We start from the raw sequence: 20,946 nt of genomic DNA, 5'->3' as shown, positions 1-20,946 counted from the left end.
AGGCCTATTTTCAGTTTTATAGCTGATTGTCTTATTTTGTTTACAAGTTACAGATGGAGTCTGGGTACTTATTGTACTGTTTAGCCTACATCTTACACACTTCAGGCTGTTGCAGATAGCTCAGGGAAGAGACTGTATGACACTAGGTGGTACAGCCTGAGACATGTACAAAAAAAATGCTTTCTGCATTTTTGTTTTGCTTTTCCCTCCATTGTACCGAACTCGTACCGAACCGTGATGTCCGAACCGAGGTATGAACCGAACCGTGACTTCTGTGTACCGTTACACCCCTAGGACATTGTGTCTCCATGATTGTGTTGAGCCCCTTTTTGTGTGTGCGTGTGTGTGTGCGCATGTGTGTGCGTGTGTTTGTGTTTTTTTTCAATGTACATTGTGTCTCCATGATTGTGTTGAGCCCCTTTTTGTGTGTGTGTGTGTGTGTGTGCGCGTGTGTGTGCGCGTGTGTGTGTGCGCGTGTGTGTGCGCGTGTGTGTGTGCGCGTGTGTGTGTGCGCGTGTGTGCGTGCGTGCGTGCGTGCGTGCGTGTGTGTGTGTGTGTGTGTGTGTGTGTGTGTGTGTGTGTGTGTGTGTGTGTGTGTAGGATGATGGCCCAGAGTCCGGGCGCTGAGAAGAGCGTGATGCTGGTGTTGAGCTACCGCGCGGGGCGGGAGGGCACCAGCCTGCAGGTGGCGCTGCAGGACTTGTACCTGTGCGCCAGCATGGAGTTCCTGCAGACTGTGGCCAACGTCTTCCTGGAGGCATTGGCCAACGGCCGGCCAGCCGCTCCGCGCAACGGTCGCCCCACCAACGCCAGCTCAAGTGCTACCTCCACCAAAGACACCGGTCAGTAGCGCAGATGGGGTACTGCTGGGGTTGGCCTTTGGGTTTGAGTCTGTGCTGTGTTCATATGCATAAGCTTCTGGACTGGTGTTTGTGTGAAACATGCATATATATCCTAACGTTATCTCAGAGATGTGTTTTTGTGTGTGTTTATGTCTGTGTCTGTGTGTGACTATGCTTAAATGTAAATCGAGTTAATCGAATGTAAATTAAAGGTGCTCTAAGCGATGTTGGGTAACGTCACTTCTGTTGACGTTCAAACAAAACAGAGAGGTAGCTCGCTACTCCCTCCCCCTCCCTCCCATGCAACTGAAACTCTCCTAAACCCGCATGTCGTCGGTGATTGGCTGGAACAGTTTGTTATGTTTTTATGGTCCAAGTTGGACCAGGTTGTTTTTTGTTTTTCCATTTTTGGAGCCTGGCCTGTCCACAGAGATCAAATTTTTTTACAGTGTATTCAGGGCACAGGCAATTATCGGATGTTGAGGTGATGTTTGCAAAAAAATTTTTTAGCTTAGAAACCAAATAACATCACTTAGAGCGCCTTTAAATAGATGTCATACTGTCCATGCATGTATGAATATTTGTTTTGCTTGATTTAATGTATGTGAATGAATGTGATATGTGTGTTGATATCTGTTTCTGTGTGTGTGGGAATATGTGGGTGTGTTGATAGTTCATGTGTCCATACAGCATGTGATGACCCTAGTGTGTGTGTGTGTGTCTGTCCAGTCCCCGCTCAGCCGTCCACAGTGCTACGGAACACCTACAGCGTCATGGTCAAGAACCCTGAGGTCGTGTTCGTGGCTGACCTCACCCGTCCCGATGCGCCGGCCCTCGTCATGACGACGCAGGTGGAGGCGGAGTATCAAGACGGGCCAGACGGCCAGCGGCTGACAGCGGTCGTGCGCGACCTGAAGGTCACAGCCTGCCCGTTTCTGCGGCAACAGCGGAAGCCCAACCATGTGACCACCGTACTACAGCCCTGCGAGCTCTTCTTCAACCTCCACATGCCCACCAGCCAGCCGCAGAGCATGGAGCTCAGCATCAGCGCACTCACACTTAAGGTGAACACACACACACACACACACACACACACACACACACACTAGCCAGCCGCAGAGCATGGAGCTCAGCATCAGCGCACTCACACTTAAGGTGAAACACACACACACACACACTAGCCAGCCGCAGAGCATGGAGCTCAGCATCAGCGCACTCACACTTAAGGTGAACACACACACACACACACACTAGCCAGCCGCAGAGCATGGAGCTCAGCATCAGCGCACTCACACTTAAGGTGAACACACACACACACACACACACACACACACACACACACACACACTAGCCATCCGCAGAGCATGGAGCTCAGCATCAGCGCACTCACACTTAAAGTGAACACACACACACACACACACACACACACACACACACACACACACACACACACACACACTAGCCAGCCGCAGAGCATGGAGCTCAGCATCAGCGCACTCACACTTAAGGTGAACACACACACACACACACACACACACACACACACACACACACACACTATCCAGCCGCAGAGCATGGATCTCAGCATCAGGGTGCTTAAGGTGAGCACACACACACACATAAACACACTCATGCAACCCCTTCACAGCATGTACAGCTGGACAAGCTCCCCCTAGCAGCCTCCGCTCACTAGAGGGTGACAATTTTTCGGGACTCCCGCGGGTCACGGTATTCCCGCGGGTTTCCTGCAGTACGAGAGTAAATTTCACTGTTGGTAAAGTGATTGGGACGGGACAGGAAATAATAATCGGGAGCTAGCGGGAAGCCAGGGAAAAAATGACGCTGCAATATAGTGAGTGCGCCCAAAGACGTGAGGCTTTTCGTTTTAGAAAAGAGAACCAATTACAACCCACAATACGTTTGTTGTTGATTGGTAGCCTATCAGAGCAAGACAAAGCAGCTGCCCTGTTCACAATCAATCAGCTTCAGCAACTAGGCCCTAGGTCTAAGGTGAAATGGATGCAAAGAAACAGTTACAGGCGAAAGTGTCAGCAAAGGACAGCTCTATTCAATTGCACGAGCTGTCCGGGAAAGCGATTCTCGTTGAGTTTAATGCGTCATGCAATGTTGGGGCATGGCACCTCGACGATCGCATTTCTCAATATATTTATCGCATAACCCTGGCGGAACACAAAAAATAGTTTTGTTTACCCATATGCTTCGCTGGTTTAACGTGATGAGAACGGTGCAAACTTAACTGATGGGATGAGATCTACAATTCTGACTATGAAATGATTCAAGCATAGCCTACAGCAAAGTCCTGTAAAATATGTGATTTTAATGTAGCCCAAAATGATCGGCTATTAAAGAAAAGTTAGACAAGGCTTTCTGCCCTACCAAAATGTATGGTCACCGCACGCACGCTACTGGGTAGCCTAACAGTCGAAACTTTAGACATCAACATAGGGAGCGAGACGGGATTCGGGAGTCTTTCTCTCGGGATTTTGCGGGACAGAATTTTTTTGGGGGGGCTGTCACGTGATCGGGATATGACGGGAGTATTTGTGCGGGCTCGGGATGGGACGGGAGTGAAAATTGATTCCCGTGTCATCCTCTACCGCTCACCTCAGTACAGGGGACGAGCCCTAGTGGCTGCAGCAGGAGCTCATTTGCCGTCTGCCCTCTGCAGGTGTCCCCCATCATCATCAACACGGTCATCACCATCCAGTCGGCGCTGACCCCTGCACCCGAGGGAGGAGAAGGGGACGAGAAGGAGAGCCCCATGCCCCCTGACCTCTGGGAGCACCGCGACCTGCGCCAGCTCAAGCTCTGGTTCCTGGAGGAGGAGGGCGAGGAGGACGCCCATTCGCTGGCGCCGCTGGTGCCCCAGGGCGACACCCTCAAGCTGGGCATCGACGCCATCTGCCTGACCCTGGAGGCCGGCGTGGGCCACAGGACGGTGCCCATGCTGCTCGCCAAGGCGTCGTTCCACGGGGACGCCAAGAACCTCAGCACGCTCATCAACCTACACAGCACCCTCAACTTGGAGGTGATCTACTGCACTGAAAACACACTCACATATTGCTATGAGATAGCATTATGTGTTACGTGATCGCCTCAGGCATAGCTGTAAAGTGTGTGTTTGTGTTTGTGTGTGTGTGTGTGTGTGTGTGTGTGTGTGCATTATACTGTAGGTGCATTACTACAATGAGATTATGGGTGTATGGGAGCCACTGCTGGAGCCTCTGGAAGATGAAACCTCAGATGGATTCAGACCCTGGAGCCTTGAGCTGAAGGTAATACACACCAAACAGCTAAACACACACACACACACACACACACACACACATATATATATATATATATACTAGGGGTGTAACGGTTCATGTATTTGTATTGAACCGAAACGGTACGGGCGTCACGGTTCGGTGCATGAATTTACACGGAGAATACACGGTATAAAAATACATAAAACTTGTGTGCGGATTAATTAATGTCATGCGCAATTACTGTTAAGTAGCGAGAGTTACGGGAGTTCTTTAGCGACACCTAACGCTAATCTGTAGCCTCGCCTTAGCTCTGAAGCTCTGATTGGCGCCTATGTTTTTTTTGTCAGGTCGTCGGTCGAGTCCGTCAGTCATTAGCAGCACTAAGGTTAGACCCACAAGAGTTAGAGGATCCGCTGATCTCTTTAAGATCGCGAGTTTGAGAACTTCAGTTACAGTAACGTTAGTACAGGCGAAAGAGTGGTGGATAAGATGAAACTGTGTGTCGGCGTTGTTCAGCAGTTGTTGGGTATGTGAGTGGAAAAAATGCTACACATATTCGAAGCCATCACCCAGATGATGTAGGCTACCAATCACTGAAACGAGGGGAAAAAACTTCCCCTGCGCTTCAGCAGCCTTTGGATACACATACAAATAGGGCCAAAACCTATGGCTTAAATTAAATGATTTTGTAATGACAGAAAGCTATGTAAATCGCGTGGTAATTACCTTTATGTTGGGGTAACTTGTAACTTCTCACATGAGGAGCTGGTAGTGTTAAGTGCATAGACAGTAAAATAAAGTGACAACGCTAACCAGGCTAATAAACAAACCATGCTACGGTGAGTTAACGTCAAAGGGCAAAGTCACGTGACTTCTAGTTGTAGGCCTAGTCTGTTTATGAAATGAAAGGAGCAATTTCGTTTTTTAAAAAAAAAGACAAAATAGTGTGATATTTTCACAGTTAGTAGGCTAGATTATTACTTTACACACAATAAAAAAATTGTAGACCCTTCCATATACAACTAAACACAGATGTTTCATTTTTCTATGTAATTTGCACTTTCAGAAATAAGAGATGCTGTAGGCCTATTTTCAGTTTTATAGCTGATTGTCTTATTTTGTTTACAAGTTACAGATGGAGTCTGGGTACTTATTGTACTGTTTAGCCTACATCTTACACACTTCAGGCTGTTGCAGATAGCTCAGGGAAGAGACTGTATGACACTAGGTGGTACAGCCTGAGACATGTACAAAAAAAATGCTTTCTGCATTTTTGTTTTGCTTTTCCCTCCATTGTACCGAACTCGTACCGAACCGTGATGTCCGAACCGAGGTATGAACCGAACCGTGACTTCTGTGTACCGTTACACCCCTAATATATACACACACACACACACACACACACACACACACACACACACACACACACACACACACACACACACACACACACACACACACACACATACACATACACATACACATACACATACACAAATACGCACATACGCACATTCTGAATGTTTTTAACTCTGTCCTACCAGATGAAGAAGAAGCCCTTGAAGCATTCTGGGATAGCGGATGAAGTGGACTTCTCTGTGCCTGACTATAAAACGGTCATCAGCGTCAGCAGTAAAGACCAACTCAACATCATGTTGTCCAAGTGCGGCCTCAACATGCTGAGCAACCTGGGCATGGTAGGAGGCAACACTACACAGTACACAACATCACTGACCAGTAGTGTGCAGGAGAAATGACTGAAATCTGAAGTGTGTGTGCGTTGTGTGTGCGTTGTGTGCGCGTTGTGTGTGCGTTGTGTGTGCGTTTGTGTGTGTGCGTGTGTGTGTCTGTGTCCCGTTGTGTGTGTGTGTGTGTGTGTGTGTGTGTGTCCCGTTGTGTGTGTGTGTGTGTGTGTGTGTGTGTCCCGTTGTGTGTGTGTGCAGGCTTTTGCTGCGGCCACCCAAACGGCTGAGAGTTTCCAGCGCGATCAGGCTCCACTGGTTCTGAAGAATCGCCTGGGTGTGGCCCTGTCCGTGCTGCTCAGCGACATGTTTGTCCGTCTGGTACCCGAGACCCACGGCGACACCGTGTCTCTCAACCGCTCCAAGTCCACTGACCGGCGCGTGGAGCTGCTGGACGGACAGAATCTCTTCATGGACTTCGCCTCGGACCAGTTCTCGGCCATGACCAGTCTCAACGCCAAGAACTACTACATCCAGCCCAGTAAGCCACAGCACCTCACACACACACACACACACACGTCATACTGTCTACCATGAATAGGGACTGCAGGTCTACACATCAGCTGGAGCCAGTGCATTTGCATTTACCCCCCAGACATGCCCCCAGTTAAAGCTGCAGTTGGCAAGTTCTATTTCGTTTCTCCTGACCGCCAGAGGCGATGCTTTCAGCACATGGATATTCATCACACGAACGTGCAGGTCGAGTATTAGTAACAACAAAGTCACCTGTGACCTGGGTGACGTCATCGATGTGCGCCAGCACAAAAGAGAGGTCGACCCAGGAAGTGACCTTGAATCTTCTCGCGATTGACGCAGGATTGCAGTTGTTGGACTAACACGCTGAAGTTTCGCTACCCACAGAGGTTGGAGCTGTGACCAGCTGGTTCACCCTCCTAGAGACTACGTTAGTCTACATTATAATTATTCAAAACGTTAAAGCCATTCGTTGATACCTTGCTTCGCGCTGAGTGGCCTCGCTCGGGGAGCGTTGAGTTCTGCGAGGCGGTGTTTCTCGCCGCGGACTCGCGGGCGGAGGTTTTCAATGGCTAGCTCTCCGGTTCAATTAAGGTAAGTTATACGTTTATTACGACTTGTTGGTGATTTGTTTCGCTGCAGTCAACGGGTGTCGCCAACGGTGTTTCTCGCCGTAGACATTGTTTTCTTTTCTCAGTTGCCTGTTACAGGCGAGTCGTGGCAAAGTGCGCCATTTAAATTAAGTTGTGTGTATATATGTTTGGCAGCGTGATATTCGCTCCGGTAAAGGGACAAAGCCAACATAATTTATAGATTGTTTAAGTTAAACATCTTGCAGAGATTGTTATTGTTTACAGCTGTCAGAGCCAGGGTGCACTCACCGGTGGCTACAGCTTTATCTTTGATCAGCCTGGTGTTCTCCCGCCTAGCTACATAGGGCACTTTGCTGGACATGCACTCGTCCTGTGCCGGTTGTCGGGCCCCCCTCGAGCCAGAGGATGGCCACACGGTATGCCCCTCTTGCCTGGGGGTTGAACACCTGAGGCAAGGGCTGACTGAAGAGGCATGCATGAATTGCATTTGCCTCAGTGTGGCAGCGCGGTCAGCTAGGCTAGCCCAGGTGGATCAGCGGCCCGGTACTTCCCATGGCAGTGGGGGGCAAGAGGTGGCGCCAGCCATGAGACCTGGCAAGCGCCAACACGGGGCTTCACACACAGCCTCTAGAGGTAAGAAGCAGAAGGCCGACTTAGCTTCTAAGGTGGAGAAGATGGCTGAGGAGTTTGAGCAGATCAAGACTCTGCTCACCGCCTTACGACCACCGGTGTTGAGTGCGCAGGGCAGCAGTGTTCTCGCTGAAACCCCTTTAGCCTGGCAGGATGAGCTATCTCCGCCGTCATTGTCACCGGCGGTCAGGGCCCAGGGCCAGGACGAGCTTTCTATCAGGGCTTCAGAGAGCTTAGAGTTGGGTGAACCTGAGCCGCACGAATCTGCCTCTCGTGACTCTCAGACCAGCTCCCACGCCGCCAGTCAGAGTACAGGGGCAGTGTCAGAGGCTGGTCAACCTTCGATTCAGCCAGCTTTGAAGGCAGCGTTAGCCCGTTTGGGACTGGATGCGGCGCCAGCCGCCGTGCCTAGGCAGAATGCCTTTTTTAGGGACTCCACGCATCCCTCCACATTGGCGGTGCCGCCCTCGGCCCTGTATATTGAAGAGCTGCAGAGGTGCTGGGCAGACCCTAGACGGCTTTCCCATCTCCCCAGGGACTGCAGGGAGCTAGCGACCATGCAGGGCGCACACGCCTATGGTCTGCAGAGCATGCCGAACATAGAGCCATCAATGGCAGCCCTGGTTCTGTCTCCCAATGAGGCTCTTAGGCCTGATGCCCGTTGCCCCCGGGCACAGTGCCGTGTCACGGATGACTTGATTGTCAGGAGCTATGACACGGCAGCACGTATGGGACGCATTGGTAATTCGATGTCCCACCTGATGCTGGCCCTCGCCCAGACGTCACAGGGGGCGGACGAGACATCGTCTCAGGAGCTGAGTGACGCGTCACTCCAGGCCCTCGCCTACATGACCAGAGAACTTGGTAGGCTAATGGCATATTTAACCCTCGCCCGCCGCCAAATATGGCTGGCCCAGTCTCCGCTAGCAGAGCCTGACAGAAGGGTACTTCGCTCTCTCCCTGTCCTCCCTGGGGAGTTGTTTGGTCAGGCCGCACAGCAGGCCCTTGATAGGAGTGTACAGGTAGTACAGGCAAGACAGCAGTTTGCCAGTCTCCGTCGGGTGAGCCAGCCCAGGCACAGGCCTCCAACCTCAAGGGGGCCGGCGCCAGCGCTTGCACCATGGCCAGCTGCCCGCCAGGAGCCACAGCGGATGTATGACTTTCGTCGCTCCACCACCTCCCGCACTCGCGGCCCTGCACAGGACACCAGAGCCGATGCACGTCGCCCCTCTAGAGACCAGAGGGGGCGGGCGGGCAGACGGTGACAGCTTCACACCGGCGGTCAGCAGTTTTTCCAGCCAGCAGCTCGAACGCTGGAAGACATTAACATCAGACCCCTGGGTGCTGGCAACCCTGTCAGGGGGCTACAGCATCCAATTTCGACGCTGACCGCCAAGCTTCAGAGGGGTCAAGACCACCATCGTGAGCAACCCAGGGAAGGCCCTAGCCCAGAGACAGGAGATCAACGCTCTCTTAGAAAAGGGGGCCATTACGCCAGTCGACAGGCAGACACAAGAACGTGTCAACGTATTTCATTATTCCCAAGAAGGACGACGGTCTCCGCCCGATTCTAGACCTGAGATCTCTCAATGCCCACCTCAAGGTCCTGAAATTCCGTATGCTGCGCACTGTGGAAGTTCTCCAGAGCATTCAGGGGGGCGACTGGTTCACAACCATCGACCTGAAGGATGCATACTTTCATGTGCCGATTGCACCACATCACAGGCAGTTCCTTCGGTTTGCCTTCGAGGGACGGGCGTACCAGTTCTGCGTCCTACCTTTTGGCATTGCGCTGGCGCCTCGTGTGTTCACCAGGTGTATAGCAGCGGCATTGGGTCCATTGCAGGCACAGGGAATACGTATTCTGCCCTACCTCGACGATTGGCTGACCTGCTCCCAGTCAGAGGCCCAGGCCCACATAGATGCCGCTGCAGTGGTCGCGCATATCTCAGCGCTAGGGCTCAGGGTCAACCACCAGAAGAGCTCTTTGGTGCCCAGTCAGGAGACCGTGTTCTTAGGCATAGAGTTAGATTCACGGACAATGAGGGGAACCCCCTCCCAGAGGAGGGTTCGCAATGTCCGCCAGCTGATTGGCCGCTTCAGAGAGGGCAGGTCACTGACTCTGAGAACATTCCAACAGTTGGTTGGCATACTCACTGCTGCCTCATCCCTGGTCCCACTGGACCTTTTATCGCTTCGGCCACTTCAAAGGTGGCTGAACAACCTCCACCTTCATCCGGCGCAGCATGGGCACAGGCTAGTGAAGGTCACGCCCAGCTGCAGACGGCTCCTCTGACCATGGAGGAGGAGGGGGTACCTGACACAGGGGGTTCCCTTAGGCTCTATCCTTTCCCGGAGGGAGGTCATCGCCACGGATGCTTCCCAGGAAGGGTGGGGTGCAGTCTGGCAGTGCCGTACAGTCAGAGGCCGCTGGAGTCCACAAATGTGCTAGAACTACAGGCGGTGTTGCTCGGCCTAAAACACTTCCTCCCAGACGTGGCTGGCAGACACGTACTGGTGAGGACAGACAATACAACAGTTGTGTACTACGTCAACCATCAGGGAGGCACCAGGTCTCTGCAGTGCTTGGGAGTAGCCCAGCAGCTCTTGCTGTGGGCCCATCAACACCTTTTGAGTCTGCGGGCTATGTATCTGCCAGGCACTGCCAACAGAGCCGCAGATCTCTTGTCCCGTCAGAACCCCGACCCAGGGGAATGGAGGCTCCACCCTGCGGTAGTACAGACCATCTGGGAGTGTTATGGCAGGGCGGAGGTGGACCTCTTCGCCTGTCAGGAGTCGACACACTGCCCCCTCTGGTTCAGCCTCTCCGGCCCGAGTCCCTTGGGCCAGGACACACTAGCACATGCATGGCCGAGACAACAGCTGTATGCATTCCCCCCTCTGCCGTTGATCCTGCCCACCCTGCACAGGATTACAGTGGAACACCACGAGCTGCTCCTGATCGCCCCTCGGTGGCCAGGGAGAGTTTGGTTTCCCAAGTTGCTGCAGCTGCTCGACGGAGAACGCTGGGGTCTTCCAGTGAGGAAGGACCTTCTGTCACAGCTGGGTGGTCAGATATGGCACCCGGATCCAGCTCGGCTGCAACTCTGGGTTTGGCCACTGAAGGACCGGACCCTCTGCTAGGGCTCTGTGAACCAGCAGTGGTCAGCACCATTAATAGCTCTCGGGCACCCTCCACCAATGCCCTCTACGCAAGTAGCTGGAGAATTTTTTCTGAATGGTGCCAAGCGCAGGGACAGGGGCCGACAGGCTGTCCCCTGCCAACCATCCTGCAGTTCCTTCAGTCACTTTTCGACAGGGGACTTACACCATCTACCATCAAGGTGTATGCGGCTGCCATCTCGGCGCAGCATAGCAGAATTGAGGGGAGGACGGTAGGGTCCCATGCCTTGGTGACCCGTTTCCTGAAGGGCGCTCTCCGGTTGAGACCCCCCCGCCCGAGCCAGGTGCCCTTTTGGGATCTCCCTCTGGTGTTGCAGGCTCTCTGCAGAGCACCATTCGAACCTTTGAGGACGGCAGACATCAGCTGGCTCTCCTTGAAGACAGCCTTTCTCCTCGCCATAACGTCAGCAAGGCGAGTCGGGGAACTGCATGCACTTCAGCGGGAATTGCCTGCAGTGGCATCCTGGAGGCAGTGGGGTCACTCTATGGCCGAATCCCTCCTTCCTTCCGAAGACCCTCTCTTCCACATTTGTCAACCAGCCTCTTAGCCTGGCAGCTTTCGAGACCGCTCAGGGTGGAGGGTCAGACTTGAGTGCAGAGCTTTTATGTCTAGTGCGCGCCCTCAGGAGGTACGTCACAAATACAGAGGGATTCCGCCAGTGTGATGCCCTGTTTGTCTGCCATACAGGGCCAAGGAGGGGTCAGGCACTCTCCAAGCAGAGACTGTCTAGGTGGATAGTGGACGCCATTCTGCATGCCTACAGGCAGAGTGACTCCCCAGTCCCTCAGCCGGTCCGGGCACACTCCACAAGGAGTGTAGCAACCTCGTGGGCTTCGCTGAGGGGCGTGCCCCTTTCTGATATATGCAGAGCAGCCTCCTGGGCATCAGGCTGCACTTTCACAAGGTTCTACAGGGTCAATGTTGTCCCCCATAACCCTCTGGCAACAGCAGTGCTCCCAAGCTCGTCAAAGCATCTCTAGAGATGGGTAGGCACTCCTCATGACTTTGTTGGTACTAGTCAACCATGTGCTGAAAGCACCGCCTCTGGCGGTCAGGAGAAACGAAATAGAACGAGGGTTATGCATATAACCACGGTTCTATGAGTTTCGGATGACCGCCAGAGCTTGGCCGTCACTCGGAGGGAACACGAGAAGATTGCCATGAGGTCACTTCCTGGGTCGACCTCTCTTTTGTGCTGCCGCTCATCGATGACGTCACCCAGGTCACAGGTGACTTTGTTGTTACTAATACTCGACCTGCACGTTCGTGTGATGAATATCCATGTGCTGAAAGCACCGGTCATCCGAAACTCATAGAACCGTGGTTATATGCATAACCCTCGTTTTTTTGGATCATATTCACTGAAACAGACACTATGCTCCGACAGAACAACATAAATCAGCCGGTTTAAAAAAAAACCAAAAAAAACCTGCACTTCTACCTCTGCCTAAAGCCTGTTATTTGTTTTGCAAAAATCCACAGCTGCCGGTCTTCTGGTCCAATCAGAGCAGGGCTGTGTGAGATCTGACTGTCAATCACAGTCTGGTGCAGTCTGGTGCGCACTGATGAGTACAAACTCGATGAGAGGGTGCTCAGTGGTAGTGGGGGAGGGGCATGAGAGTTGTAAACATTCAAAATTTTGGCTAAGTCCCCTCTCTATGCACTATGAATAATCTCAAAAAGAAATCATGGAATGGAATCATGGACACCATTACACAGGAGGGTTAGCTTCAGTTTTGTGTGATTGGCTTCATTATCTGACCTAATCTTTGGTACCCTTCAGCTCCAGTTGGCCACTCAGAAGCGAGCATCATCCCGCTCATCAAGGTGGGCCGGGGCATGTACAGCGTGCTGCACAACGAGTCCCACGTCACGCGCTTCTTCGTCTGTCAGATCTACTCCGTAGAGGGAAGCAAGTACGTCAAGATCCGCTCGCCCTTCCAGGTAGGTGCTGTGCTTGAAGCACTAGTCAGAGAATATACACAACTGCACGCCACAACAGTACAGGTAGAACCTGGTAGAGCCAGATAGAACCTGCTCTTCCTAGAATCCGGAACTCTAGCACAGTGAAAAGTACAGTGGGGAATGGGGATATCTACTCCTTAAGGAGCCAGCCTAGCAGCCATGACTAGTGTGGTTTACATGCGCTATTCTGCTGTTGGTGTTTGTGTTGGTGTATCGGTGCTGGTGTATGGAGCTCTGAATACGAGTGCATGTTGTGTCTAGATCATAAACCACAGCACGGTGTCCTTCAGAGTGTTTGAGGGCTCCACCTGCCTCGGAACCTCTCTTCCCACAGAGGAGTTCTGTGTTCCGCTGGGCTCCTACAGGTCAGTTTTACACACACACGCACACACACACACACACACACACACACACACACACACACACACACACAATAGTAGATCTCCAGCAGAGTGCTTATGCTCACTGCCCTAATATACGCGAAACCTGATTTACATTTACATATGGTAGACGTGTGTATATAGTGTGTGTGTGTGTATGTGTATTTCAGGGCACAGTTAAGTCTCCAGCCCGTGAATGCTGTGGAGGGGGCTGAGGCAGAATATGGGCCGTCTGAAGGTTTCAGCTACGAAACGGTCACTAGTCAACCTGGCGAGTGTGTGGAGCAGGCATGCAGTCACCTCCGGGACAGTGAGTGTGTGTTCAAGGTCAACATGGTTGCCATGAGGGACACGGTGACCTTACACAGCACCGAGGAGAACTTTGACCCGCCCTACGTCCTGCATCTGTGGCCCAGCGTCCAGCTGAGGAATCTGCTGCCTTACCCCATCACATACTGCCTACAGGTACACACACACACACACACACACACACACACACACACACACACACACACACACACACACACACACACACACACACACACACACACACACACACACACACACACACACACACACACACACACACAGGGTATGTGCAGGGGGTATAGCTCAGTGGTAGAGCATTTGACTGCAGATCAAAAGGTCCCAGGTTCATATCCTGGTGCCCCCTTAAACATGCTCACAAGCTGGGTTCTGCAACAGCTGTGTGCCGAACTGTTGTGGTGTTGGTGGTATAGTGGTTAGCATAGCTGCCTTCCAGGCAGTTGACCCGGGTTCGATTCCCGGCCAACGCTGTACTCTCTCTTTTCGTGGGGCAGCTGTGGCCTACTGCCGGTTCGGACTTGTAACCGGAGGGTTGCCGGTTCTAACCCCGACCAGTAGGCACGGCTGAAGTGCCCCTGAGCAAGGCACCTAACCCCTCACTGCTCCTCGAGCACCGCTGTTGTTGCAGGCAGCTCACTGCGCCGGGATTAGTGTGTGTTCACTATGTGTTGAGTGTGTTTCACTAATTCACGGATTGGGATAAATGCAGAGACCAAATTTCCCTCATGGGATCAAAAGAGTATATATACTAATATACTACACACACACACACACACACACACACACACACACACACACACACACACACACACACGTCATACTGTCTACCATGAATACGCATGCATATAGACTCTCTGTCAAACCACCGTGTGTTCCCCTTTGATTGACAGGGCACTACCATCTCCACCCCCGCCGTGCTGGAGGCGGGCCACTCCTGCCAGCTGCACACAGCCCTATTGGACCAGCACACGGTGGAGCTCCGCCTCCTCGACTACATGCAGCAGGATTGGGTGGCCCAGTACAGTCTCCGCAGCGGCCAGGACGAGATCAGCTTCCTGACGTTCAGCTCGCTGAGCGCGAGCGAGGAGGGCGCCGAGCTGGACGTGGGCGTCCACGTGCGCTACGAGGCCGGCCAGGCCATGCTGGCGCTGCACTCCCCCTACTGGATGGTCAACAAAACGGGCCGCCTGCTGCAGTACAAGTCCGACGACGTCCACCACAAACACCCCAAAGACTACAGCTCCCCCCTGCTCTTCTCCTTCAAGCCCAGGAACTTCTTTCAAAACAACAAGGTCAGAACTGCGCTTCTCCACTAGTACACATACGCTCCCACATGTTCATCCATTCATTCAAATCAAACACGTATCACTGTAACGCCTGCAGTAGCCCAGGGGCATTTGTTTTCTCAGTTGAGTGCGGAAACCACCTACAGAAGCGTGTGTGTCTCTGTCCATCTGACTCAGCTCTTCTCTACTCTCTCTCTCTCTCTCTCTCTCTCTCTCTCAGGTGCGCTTGATGATCTCAGACAGTGAACTGTCAGACGAGTTCTCCATCGACACCGTTGGCAGCTATGGTGATGTGAAATGCAAAGGTCGCTTGAAAGATTATCTGGTGAGTAGTTTAGTTTGTTTGTGTGTGTCTGTATTTGTAAACATTAGTGAGTGATTACTGTATGCCCGTAAATGAGTGCACCTAGGGTATTGAATTGAACTTTTTAAAAGCCTTCAGTTACAGGTGACAGAAAATCCAACTGTGGTGCTTGTGTATGTCACACGTGCTGGTGTCTGTTGTGTGTCAGGTTGGGGTGAAGATTGACGCCACCAGCTTCAGTCTGACGCGTGTGGTGACGTTCGTACCCTTCTACGTGCTGGAGAACCACACCAGACACCTGATCAGCGTGTGTGAGGAAGGCCACGAGCAGTGGACTGAGGCACCGCCACTGCAGGTGCGTGTGTGTGTGTGAGAGAGAGAGTGTGTTAATGAAATACATGCAAATGGATGGTGCAACAGATAAGTAACTGACGTCTATGCCTATCTCTCTCTGTCTCTCTCTTTCTCTCTCTCTCTCTATCTATCTCTCTCTCTCTATCTCTCTCTCTATCTCTCTCTCGTTCACTCCCCCAGTCTGCTGTTCCCTTCTGGCCTGAAAGAGAGTCTAAGAAGCTGAAAGTCAAAGTTGAAGGGTGCCAATCAACTCAAGTCATCAACTTCCACAAGCCAGAGAACTGCCTCTTACTTCATCTTGACAACACTGTGAGAAGCCCCCCCCCCCCCCACACACACACACACACACACACACACACATACACATACACATACACATACTGTACACACGCACGCATATAAACAGGCATAATGGTTACACACACCATTATCCACCTGGTCTATTTCCCAGGAATAGTCTCAGTGATTGTGTGTGTGTGTGCGTGTGCGTGTGCGTGTGCGTGTGCGTGTGCGTGTGCGTGTGCGTGCGTGTGTGTGTGTGTGTGTGCCTCTGTGTACAGTTGGGAGGCATCACTGTGGATGTGAATCTGACGGAACACTTGGCTGTAGTGCGTTTCTCTAACTACCACGATGGCGCTGCCCCCTTCCTGCTCATCAACCACACCAAAGAGCACACGCTTCAGTACCACCAGAGGTGAGGCCATGCAGTCTCCACCATTCAGCGTGTGTGTGTGTGTGTGTGTGTGTGTGTGTGTGTGTGAAGAGGACCATTTCATCTGGTTTCACATGATTCTCGATTATTTCTAGGTTCGTGGCAAACAAAAATATGTTGGAGCTTTTATGTTAATTCTCTTGTGTTGCCATGTTGCCATTGTCAAGGTTACATATCTGTTGTGTTGTGTTGTGTTGCGTCTTGTTCTGTTGTTAAGCAGTTGTTGTGTGTCCTGTTGTGTTTTGTTGCTGACCACAGTCCTAAACAGGACCAAGTAGGCTGGGTTTCAGATGATCTACTGGACCTCTCGTTCTCCTTGGATGGCAGCGCCAGGTAGCACACTCAGTCTGGACAGGATGGGCTCATATGAAACATACTGGACATGACATAGAACACACACATACACACACACACACACACACACACACACACACACACACACACACACACACACACACACACACACACACACACACAAGGCGAAGGCGAGCCCTATCCTATCTGTGTGTGTGCAGATGTAGGGTCTATCAACCATCTGTTTGAGTGGCTTTCTGCTCTGCAGGGAAGAATGGATGGAGGCATTGCGGTTCAACTCTTTCTTTGTCTTTCCCTTCTCTTTCTGTTGTTCTTTTCTCTGTTTTTCCTCTGGTTATTATGTATTCTCTTTAATATACGCATGTGTGTGTGTGAGTCCGTGCGTGTGTGTGTGTGTGTGTGTGTGACGTTGCTCTGTGTGTGTTCGTGTCTGTCTGATTTTGGGAGTCTAGGTTTTCATGGTGGCCAGTCCGTTTCCATGGCGCATGTGTTCCCTTAGATGCTTTCTTATTTTATTCTGAAGGGTGTGATGGTACAGTATGTGTGTAGCCACTCTTAGGTTCCTAAGCTGTGTGTGTGTGTGTGTGTGTGTGTGTGTGTGTGTGTGTGTGTGTGTGTGTGTGTGTGTGTGTGTGTGTGTGTGTGTGTGTGTGTGTGTGTGTGTGTGTGTGTGTGTGTGTGTGTGTGTGTGTGTGTGTGTGTGTGTGTGTGTGTGTGTGTGTGTGTGTGTGCCCGTGTGTGTGTGCCCGTGTGTGTGTGCGCGTGCGTATGCATGCGTGTTTAGCTCTCAGAGGGAGATTGTGGAGTTGGAAGCTGGGCAGGCCGTGTACTACACCTGGGCTGAACCGACCGGCTCACGTGTGCTAAACTGGAGCTGGGGGCACCACTCAGGAGAGCTCAAGATCGAGGAGGTACACACACACACACACACACACATATATGTCACATGTCCTACACCTCTAACTGGTGAGTAAGATGAGTGTGTGTGTGTTTGTTGGTAAGTAACATGAGTGCTATGAATGTGTGTGCAGGACATTTTGCTGGACGTGGGCGGGGAGGGCTCGCTCTTCCTGCTGTCATTCTATGAGGGCCTCCAACGGGTGGCGCTGTTCACGCAGAGCAAGCGGCTCTACCAGAACATCTGCAACAGCGAGAAGGCCGAGCTGGCCAACCAGGAGATCATCCTGGCCCTGCAGGACCTGGGTGTGTCCCTCGTCAACAACACCACCAGTCAGGAGGTGGCCTTCATTGGCATCTGCAGGTACACACAAATACACATCTCACTCCTTATGCACACACACACACACACAAATACACATCTCACACTTTATGCACACACACACACACACACACACACACACACACACACACAAATACACATCTCACACTTTATGCACACACACACACACACACACACACACACACACACACAAATACACATCTCACACTTTATGCACACACACACACACAAATACACATCTCACACCTTATATACACACACACACACACACACACACACACACAAATACACATCTCACACCCTATGCATACACACGTACACACACACACACACACAAAGATTCTTGTGCACAGCCACACACATAGAATTAAAAACACACAAGTGCATTTAACAGCAGCCACAGACAAGTCACTACTTGGCAGAATCTGAGAGCTGATACTCCCTGCGGCGTTCATAGCAGATCTGGACACCGCCATCATTCCACAGGGCCCTTATGGCCTCTATCTGGCCATTCTCCAGAGTCTGGACCTTGTCCACCTCCACACCCCACACCATCTGAACATACCCCTGCAAATCACAGCACGGAACAATGGGCCCATCAAAGCTCAGTACAACACAAAATAATCTATAAAATGTATGTCCAGCACATGTAATGACCAGAGAGTCAGGGTTCAGGGGGTTATCTTCATGGTAGTGGCTTTTTTGAAGTTTCCCAATGTACAGGTTTCAATCATGCAGTCAAGTGTGCTAGTCAACATAGGGGTTCAGTGACTGTGGTCCTATAGGTCAAGTGTGCTAGTCAACATGGGGGCTCAGTGACTGTGGTCCTAGGTCATGTTGCTTTTTCAGATCAGGCAAGTGGTCCTTACTTTTTGTGTGTGTGTGTGTGTGTGTGTGTGTGTGTGTGTGTGGGGTGCACCTGCTGGCCAGCTCTGACGTGGTGTGGGAGTGTAAGCTGCAGAAGAAGAATCGCTGGAAGACTCTGAGTATAAAGGATGCAGATATGCTGGAGCAGAGCTACAGAGAATACATCGAGAGCAACCCAGTAGACAACAAAATCCTCACACTACCAAACGACTCCCAGGTCAGAGGTCACACCCTAATCACAGAATTCCATAGTGCAACTTCACTTGAGTGCCCTCATCTAAAAAAAAAAAAAATAGAGGAGAAAATATGTTGATGTATTTGTTTGACATTTTGACATGTCACTTTCCAGACAATTTCAACAGCATTGTATCTCTCCCTTTTTCTTTCTGTGCATTCATTTTCCTCTTTTTTCTCTTAGGTGTCCCTGACTCCTTCTGGTTTAGAGATGCGGATGTTGAAGCCCTATGATGCTTTGCTGCGCAGGAACTTTCTGCCAGCACTGAAAGTGGAGTATAAGGTGTCGGCGCGGCAACAAGCCTATCGTGTGCAGATAAACCACATCCAGGTAAATTGAGTTTACACACGCACACACACACACACACGCACACACACGCACACACACACACACACTTGCACACCCTCACAAAAGATTTAATTAAATGAGCTCACTTTGTGACATGTTGAATGCTTGTGTTGACTATTAAAAAGTTAAAGGTAGATGTGGTATTGACTCCCTTGCTTCTCCACAGATTCAGAACCAGCTTCCTGGAGCCATCTTCCCTGTTGTGTACTACCCTGTGAAGCCACCCAAGTCTGTTAGCATGGACTCAGGTTAGCCAAATACTCACGCCCTCAAAACATACACTCACTGCACAGTACACATGCAGAGACAATAGCAGCCTCTCTTTTTATTTGTATTTATTTATTTATTATTGTGTGTGTGTTGGTAGAACCCAAACCCTTGACTGATGTCAGCATCATCACGCGAGCTGCAGGCCACTCTGACATCTTGCGCATCAAGTGAGTGGTCACCGCTGTTCCCCCACACCCATCCATCGGCCTCTCTGCTCATTCATGTCCACATCAGCTGGACTGGCTATCTGTGTCATTCCGATAACCATCATCATTTTACCCCTACATTTGTCTTTTAATCAATTTTTTATGGTTTTAAATATATTTTCTGTAGTCTTAAACAGAAAACAGCTATTATGTTATTACTGAAGACCACGGCGCTGTAATGTGTTCGGACTTTCTGTGGCCTATTTGCCTGCAAGCCAGAAGACCAGGGTTGACTGCAGTTTTTCCAAGTTCTGCAGACGTTCTTCATTGCTTTATCTCAGATATTGACTGGTTCTGTCTTTTCTCAGGTACTTCAAGGTTCTGATCCAGGAGATGGATCTGAGGCTGGACCTCGGGTTCCTGTACGCCCTGCTGGACCTTTTCACACAGGAACACATAGAAACGGTCACAACTGAGCAGGAGGTCAGACACACACACACACACACACACACACACACCAAATACAAATGAATACTGTAGCTCCTTTGTGGTGTTAGTGTTTCTGAGTGGTGCTGTTTGTGTTGGTCAGGTGGAGCTCTTTCAGAAAGACATCGAGTACATAAAGACACAACTGCACCATGTCTCCAGCACAGACTCCTCCCCCATCAGCCTCTATGAATACTTCCACATATCCCCCATCAAGGTGAGCATGCACACACACACACACACACACACACACACACACACACACACACACGCACACGCACGCACGCATGCAGGCATGTATACATACATTCACAGAGCCTGTTTAAAAATCTCAGAAAACGGTGTTAATAATCACTCAGCTAAATCTGAATGTGTAAAAGCATTGGCAAGCGTATACTTGTAGTTGTCTAGCCTATTTAATTTCTAAACAAATTTCTAATTGTGGTTTACAGGATCTTTAGGCAGCCTGTATAAATGGGTCTGGGAACAAAACACAAAACCATGTTTTAACTCTTGCGTGCATGCTTTTGTGTGTGTGTGTGTGCGTGCGTGCGTGCGTGCGTGCGTGCGTGCGTGCGCGTGCGCGCGCGTGTGTGTGTGTGTGTGTGTGTGTGTGTGTGCGCGTGTGTGTGTGTGTTGCAGCTCCACCTGAGCTTCTCTCTGAGTACGGGAGGAGAGGACAGCCAGAAGGAGAAGAGGCAGACGGAGCTGATCCCAGTGCAGAGTCTCAACCTGCTGCTCAAGAGCATCGGTGCCACGCTCACAGACGTACAGGACGTGGTGTTCAAGTACGCCGCTAGCACACACACACACACACACACACACACACACACACACACATATCAACAGGTCCAATAAGTCATATGCACAGCGTAACCAATTTGAATTACACTTGGCTTATACTCCAGACCCCAGGATTAGAGCAATGCTGGCTTTTCCATCTGTTCTCACAGTAACTGGTATTGATTTTTCTCTTG

The 20,946-nt window shown here is 51.0% G+C and overlaps 1 protein-coding gene and 2 non-coding genes across 5 annotated transcripts in view; all 3 read left to right on the top strand.

The window, feature by feature from the left end:
* The window catches only part of vps13a (vacuolar protein sorting 13 homolog A), a 54,612-nt gene that overhangs the window by 24,764 nt on the left and 8,902 nt on the right, over window positions 1-20,946 (top strand). For 2 of the 3 annotated variants that reach the window (XM_076271104.1, XM_076271106.1), the window contains exons 38-61: window positions 601-842; window positions 1,572-1,906; window positions 3,532-3,891; window positions 4,037-4,138; window positions 5,656-5,808; window positions 6,055-6,334; window positions 12,518-12,678; window positions 12,961-13,064; window positions 13,250-13,544; window positions 14,297-14,698; window positions 14,913-15,017; window positions 15,205-15,351; window positions 15,531-15,659; window positions 15,911-16,044; window positions 16,321-16,395; window positions 17,162-17,288; window positions 17,409-17,638; window positions 18,548-18,701; window positions 18,903-19,049; window positions 19,234-19,315; window positions 19,435-19,504; window positions 19,852-19,966; window positions 20,073-20,186; window positions 20,612-20,757. In XM_076271104.1, coding sequence (XP_076127219.1) covers window positions 601-842; window positions 1,572-1,906; window positions 3,532-3,891; window positions 4,037-4,138; window positions 5,656-5,808; window positions 6,055-6,334; window positions 12,518-12,678; window positions 12,961-13,064; window positions 13,250-13,544; window positions 14,297-14,698; window positions 14,913-15,017; window positions 15,205-15,351; window positions 15,531-15,659; window positions 15,911-16,044; window positions 16,321-16,395; window positions 17,162-17,288; window positions 17,409-17,638; window positions 18,548-18,701; window positions 18,903-19,049; window positions 19,234-19,315; window positions 19,435-19,504; window positions 19,852-19,966; window positions 20,073-20,186; window positions 20,612-20,757 — 4,209 coding nt within the window. The remainder of the gene's footprint in view (window positions 1-600; window positions 843-1,571; window positions 1,907-3,531; window positions 3,892-4,036; window positions 4,139-5,655; window positions 5,809-6,054; window positions 6,335-12,517; window positions 12,679-12,960; window positions 13,065-13,249; window positions 13,545-14,296; window positions 14,699-14,912; window positions 15,018-15,204; window positions 15,352-15,530; window positions 15,660-15,910; window positions 16,045-16,320; window positions 16,396-17,161; window positions 17,289-17,408; window positions 17,639-18,547; window positions 18,702-18,902; window positions 19,050-19,233; window positions 19,316-19,434; window positions 19,505-19,851; window positions 19,967-20,072; window positions 20,187-20,611; window positions 20,758-20,946) is intronic. The other variant, XM_076271105.1, reaches the window with a different exon arrangement.
* Window positions 13,681-13,752, top strand: trnac-gca (transfer RNA cysteine (anticodon GCA)). The gene has a single exon. It is a non-coding gene; the product is annotated as a tRNA-Cys (tRNA).
* trnag-ucc (transfer RNA glycine (anticodon UCC)) lies at window positions 13,805-13,876 on the top strand. The gene has a single exon. It is a non-coding gene; the product is annotated as a tRNA-Gly (tRNA).

The sequence above is a fragment of the Alosa pseudoharengus genome, unplaced genomic scaffold (genome assembly GCF_046254945.1).
Source record: "Alosa pseudoharengus isolate Yale_2024_CS ecotype anadromous, Long Island Sound unplaced genomic scaffold, YU_APseudo_1.1 YU_APseudo_1.1_scf_6, whole genome shotgun sequence".
Classification (NCBI taxonomy): domain Eukaryota; kingdom Metazoa; phylum Chordata; class Actinopteri; order Clupeiformes; family Clupeidae; genus Alosa; species Alosa pseudoharengus.
This window is presented reverse-complemented; position numbering and strand designations above follow the sequence as displayed.